Source organism: Nematolebias whitei, chromosome 6 (genome assembly GCF_014905685.2).
Source record: "Nematolebias whitei isolate Nwh7 chromosome 6, NemWhi1, whole genome shotgun sequence".
NCBI lineage: Eukaryota > Metazoa > Chordata > Actinopteri > Cyprinodontiformes > Rivulidae > Nematolebias > Nematolebias whitei.
The window spans coordinates 12,564,074-12,570,079 of record NC_056503.1 but is presented as its reverse complement, the minus strand read 5'-3'; the positions used below and the strand labels follow the sequence as shown (position 1 = coordinate 12,570,079).

The following is a 6,006-nucleotide window of genomic DNA, read 5'->3' as shown; positions in this document are numbered from 1 at the left end:
TTGAATCTTATCTGTAGTGGGATGTTATCACCCCCCCCCCCCCCCCTCAACAAACCTTGAGTCTCTGTCCTCCTTGTCAGACTTCCTAGTTAATTTAATTTACAGTTCAAAGAAATTCTACTCGCAGGAGATTTCAGTGTTGACTGGAAAATAAAACAAGCCCCCCTCTGTGATAAATTCAAGGATGTTGCTTGTTAATTAATTTGACCCAAATCATTGACACCCCCACCAGACCAAACAAGCATTGTCCTGAAAATCTTCCATTTTAGACCTCTTTTTAACAAATATGCCCCTATAAATTCCCTGGTCTGGGTGTTTTTGCTGATGATATGAGTGATCATTGTGTTACTGGAATTCTTAGAGACACTAGACTACCTCACTCTGAGCCCAGATTAATTCAAAAAAGGGATTTGAAACATTTTTGTGAGCAGACTTTCCTATGCGATTTATCTCACTTCGATTTGGCACCGTATTCTGTTAACTGATGACGTGAACTCCACTTGGAACTATTTTCAAAATAGTTTCATCTATTTAGTAAGCAAACGTGTTCCTTTTCTCAAATTCAGAATAAAGGGACGAGACAAGCCCCTGGTTTACTCCTGATCTAGCTGACCTCCTGCACAGGAGAGATCATCTTTGGGCCTCCGCAAGAAAATCTGGCTCAGACATTGACTGGTTGAATTTTCGGCAGATGAGGAATAAATGCACAACTGCCGTCAAAGCCGCAAAACATAACTCTTTCTTATCTCAGACCTCCAGAAACCTAAATGATCCTAAAAGATTCTGGAAAACCATCAAATCTCTCTCCGGCAGCTCCCAATCATCTGACCTGCCATCACAACTTCTTGTTAAATCTCTCAAATCTCTCCTACAAAAATCCAAATCTCTCCTACAAGTTCCTTCAGTAAATCACACACAAATAACAGCTGCTCAGATGCAATTAATTATGGGCGATTCCACCTTCTGCACCACTCAAGCAGCCACTAAGTCAGCATTATATGATAGAACAGGGATTTTATTTACAGTAGTGAATTTATTGACTTTGTGGGGTCTTACCAACTTCAAGCCAAAACAACAAACAAAACAAACCACTGTATTTTCTCTTACCTGAAGAAAAATAAAATGAACCAAACCACAAGTCTCTTACCTCACTATGCTAATGGAATACAGGAAAAAAGTTAAAATAAAGTGGCAGCTCGCCTCTACAAACTCCTCACAAAACTTTTTACAACTACAGGATCTAAAGTTGATGACAGCAGGTCAGCTGGTTGGGAAAGGAAGCAGACGTCATGCTTCTGCTGCTCCTCTTATCACAACAGAGTACCTGCACAATAATTCACACGTTTTTGTCTTTCACTTTTTTTTTTTTTTTGATAATTCACACACAACTAACAGTTTCACACAAGCACACACAAAGTATGCCTTACAGTGATTCCTGATGGATGATCCAGTTATTTAACAGTCAACAATGTGTACCACAAGGCTCAGTCTTAGGACCCACCCTCTTTACAATCTACATAGGTAATGTAGGTCAGAGCATCCCTGATTAGGGGTTGAACGAGTATATAATTTTTAAACTCGACATTAACATAATAAAACCCGAGTAGAACTCGAGAATTTGATGACGTCATAGATCTCAAGATACAAAAATAAATAAAACCGCAAAAAAAGGTAATTATTTACAAAAATAAGACTAACAAAACATTGGGAGCGTATATTTTGCTCCTACCATTTATCATACTGCAAATAAGTCACAGGAAATACTAAACTATTTGTTATTATTATTAAACTGCAAACGTGAAGAAACGTGCAGCACGTCAGAAACAAAACTTAAACCGAAACTGGTTCTGGTTCGGTGGATTGGACCCGGTGTTGCACCATACTCTGTGACCTGCAACAGTGCAACACCGCCCCCTACGGTCATACGGTGGTCACATAATATGACGTCACTACGGATACTCGACGTTACATTTTTAACCTCGATAGATGTCCTAGCAATCGATGTGTAGATTACTCGAGTACTCTGTTAATGCCCTACTGATGACACAGTTGTTTATTGTTGAGCTAAAACAGTTGCTAAGGCTTTCCAGCTTTTACAATTACACATCTAGAATGGGACCATCAATGCAGAAATGTTTATACAGGTCTTAGAATAACGTGTAGGGAAGGCCTGACGAAGTTAAATCACATCTATTACAGCAGCACGGCGTCCTTTTAGAGGAACCAGGGTCCTTAACCTGCAGTCCAGACATCTCACAAACTGAAAACATTTGACGCGTCATAAAACAAAACATCCAGCAAAGACCCGGAACGGTTGAACAGCTGGAGTCCTACATCAGACAAGAACAGAATTCCTCTATAAAAACTCCAGCTGGACTCCTTGGTTCCTGCACATTTACAGACTGTTGGTAAAAGATGATGGTTCACAGCAGTAAACATGACCCTCTCCCAACTTTTGTTGCTTCCATCAAATCAAAAAACTTCTTTTTATGGTACAGTTTCTTAGTTTAAACATTTAATGTTTACTATAAGAGAAGATATAACTTTATTGATCCTGCAGGAACTTGTTGTGCCAGAGTTTCAGTACAAAAGAACATACACAAGGAATCACACAAGATGTAAAAAATAACATAGAACACATTTTACACATTGTCTCCACGTTGTTAGAATCAGAGTTGTGTTGAGTTTCATAAGGCCTGTTTCATGCGCTCTGTAATGTAATTTAAATCATCTTATCATTGAAACAAATGGTTTCTGCGTGAGTTTATTAAACACTTTCGTTCTGTTAATCTGTTCACAGTGTTCAGATTATAGTTTAAAAATGGCCTTTGGGCATATTTTAATCAAAACAGCAAAGAGTACAAACCTGTTGACTTCATATACATGTAATGTTTTTTTTTCCTCTTCTCAGAGGGCAAGTCTGAGCGTGCCCAGATATAATGAATGTCTGGTCACAAGCCATGCTTCTGCACCACAAACTAACTCAAAGAGCTGGCACCAGGCCCGACGGTCTCATTATTGAACAGGAAGTTTTTCATTAATCAAGTTTCTGTAGAAACTCATGCTCAATAATCCAGATATAAAATCCAACAATTGTCAGTCAGGTCATCTGGATGGTTTCTTTTTTTTTTTTTGTGCTGAGATGTTTCACCCTCCATCCAGAAGGCTTCATCAGCCTGAGGAAACGCCAAACAAAACTGTTTCTCCCTCAACAGCTTACTCCAAAGTGAAAAAACCCAGTTACGTTGGTGTTGAGATGGTCTCTGGGGGCACGCCCTCTCCTCCAGTGCCTGCCCTCTCCCTCGTCGACAGTCATGTCAAACTGGTTCAAAACACCAAAGTCCATGCTCAAGTTTCTGTAGGTTTCTGCCTGCGGTCTGACACAGATCAGCTGCTTGTGGAAAAAACGGGCTGCTGCACAGGTAGTTCAGCTTTCACTCCCATCGGAGAGGTTCCATCGATGATGGTTTAATTTAGGGTGCACCGATTGCAGTTTTCTGGCCGATCACTGTTCGGCGACATCTAAAAGGCCCGATCTGCCGATTCTGATTTTGTTTTATGAACGACACTTACAAGTGTTATAAGGTCACAATGCACCTTCGATTTTCCAATCTTGTTTTATTGAAAAACATACCCTTGAACCATATCCTAGAAACAAATCAAACTTGTTTTAACTGGCCATGAGGTAGTGCTCTGAAATATAAATGAAGTTCAGACAATTGTGGTTAAAACTAAAAAAAATCTGTAAAATCAGTTTCTCATTTAAGTATCGACCGATTTCCCAAAATTAAGGACATCTGTGCACCCCTAGTTTAGTTACATCAGCAGTGGTTGGAGGGAACTGAAGGCTTTATTTAGTTGTACTGTAGTCACTCTGTGGAAATGAAAGAACAGAAAAGTTCTCCTTTTGCATCAGAATTTCACTATTATGGCTTCGGTCTAGGGGCAGGGCAGCCGACTCGGGATCCGAAGGTCCTGGGTTTGATTCCCGGTCATTGCCCATCTCTTGATGTCTCTGAGCAGGACACCCTATCCCCAAGCGCTTTCCATAGCTGCCCACTGCTCCACCTGGTGGTGGATGAGTTAAAAGCAGAGAGCCAATTTCACCATTGTATGGAAACATACAATGATGACAACATATACACATTATTATTATTATTATTATTATTACTGTTATTAGTATTGCGGACTCTGTACCGGTCCGTTGTGGTGAAGAGAGAGCTGAGCTGTAAGGAAAAGCTCTCTGTTTACCAGTCGGTCTATGTTCCTACCCTCACCTATGGTCATGAGCTCTGGATAGTGACTGAAAGAACGAGATTGCAGGTGGTTGAAATGGTAAGGATGCCCCCATGGCGCCTCCCTAGAGAGGTGCTTCGGGCATGTCCAACTGGGAGGAGACCCCGGGGAAGACCCATGACACGCTGGCGAGACCGTCTCTCGGCTGGCCTGGGAACGCCTTGGAATCCTCCTAGAAGAGCTGGAAGAGGCGGCTGTGAAAAGAGATGTCTGGACATCCCTGCTCAAGCTGCTGCCCCCACAACACGACTTCGGAATAAGCGGAAGATGATGGATGGATGAATATTAGTATTATCATTATTGCTTCGGTTTTTATGACCTACGTGAGTCATTTTGATGATGCTGACGCCTCCGTCCTCTGTGTCGTTTGTTTCAGCTCTGACGGAGAGTGTGAAGCTGTGCGGCGCAGAAGCTCTGGCTCTGCTGGGACACATGAAGCGCCAGGACGGCCTGGCTGCAGCGGACAACAGGAAGCTAAGAACTGCTCTGGAGGCCATCATGGCCACGGCAGAGGTCCATGCTTCATACTTTTCATGTTTACACTCGGATATGGTGAAACCAATGAGCCCTGTCATCCCAGAGTTGCAGATAAATGTTTTGTTGTGACATGTTCAGTAAATGTCCTTGCTCTTTTTCGCTGTTGCAGAAACTTCGCCCCCGGGGTTTGGAGCTGCAGCAGGGGGAGCTGGGAGATCTCGTGGAGCAGGAAATGGCTGCGACCTCTGCAGCCGTGGAGTCGGCAGCAGCTAGGATAGAGGTGAATACCTCTGCTTGTGTGTGTTTAGGTGAACTTTCTGTGAGAAAGCACTGGCCCGTGGTTTCACTTCACAAGAGCGCTCACTTCAAACTGTCCCTTTGTCTTTCTTTGTCCTCCCCTGTGTCCCAACAGGAAATGCTCAACAAGTCTCGAGCAGTTGATACAGGAATCAAGATGGAGGTCAACGAGAGGTAAAACTGATTGGAGCAGATTGTGGGATTAGTTTTCCCTCTTTTCATCAAGTCTTTGTCACATGTAGACCCAGAAACTGATGAAATGCTGAGCTCATTACTGGCTGGATATGAAATTGCATAACTCTTTGGTCTGAAAAAGTCAATTTCTTGTTTAAAGAAGTCAAACCTTTTACAAACCATTGAGAAATCATCCTTCTTGCTGGATTTATTCTTTCAGTAACAACATTATTTCAGTCACTTCCTGTTAGGTTTTGCAGCATTTAATTATTAAGATCATCATTATTATTATTATTATTATTATTTATTTTAGTTACACACCATTGCTTTTGGATGAATTGTCTGAATGAACTGTGATGTCAGAACTGGACCATAGCAAGGATCATAGCACTAAATTTACTACAATATTACTAATGAGTTTAAATCTGGAATAGAAATGTTTGCAGACAAACTGCAGAAATAACATTTGGAAAAGTAGTACAGATAGTGCATTTTATTGACGCTCCCAGAAAGTAATGGCTGGACGTGCATTTACAACTGAGTCGATGCAATCCAAGATACCGCCACAGCTGAATAACCTCAGCAAATACAAAAATGGCTATATCTCAGTCAGTTGTACAGACTTTCCTTTTGTTTCAGTAGTAGCTGAGAGTTGTCCTCCAAACGTACTCAGACGTCAGCAAAAGAGCCGTTGCCTCAGGGCAGTGACATCAGTTTTGTTGCAGGGTTGAAGACGGCAGCCATGAGCTGAGCCTCATTCAC

General features: G+C 41.8%; 1 protein-coding gene across 1 annotated transcript in view; it reads left to right on the top strand.

Annotated features, from left to right (window-relative positions):
* Nucleotides 1–6,006, top strand: part of hip1 (huntingtin interacting protein 1) — a gene marked incomplete in the record, with an annotated part of 62,246 nt that overhangs the window by 50,862 nt on the left and 5,378 nt on the right. The window contains 3 exon segments of the mRNA XM_037677397.1: nucleotides 4,673–4,809; nucleotides 4,943–5,053; nucleotides 5,186–5,244. Coding sequence (XP_037533325.1) covers nucleotides 4,673–4,809; nucleotides 4,943–5,053; nucleotides 5,186–5,244 — 307 coding nt within the window.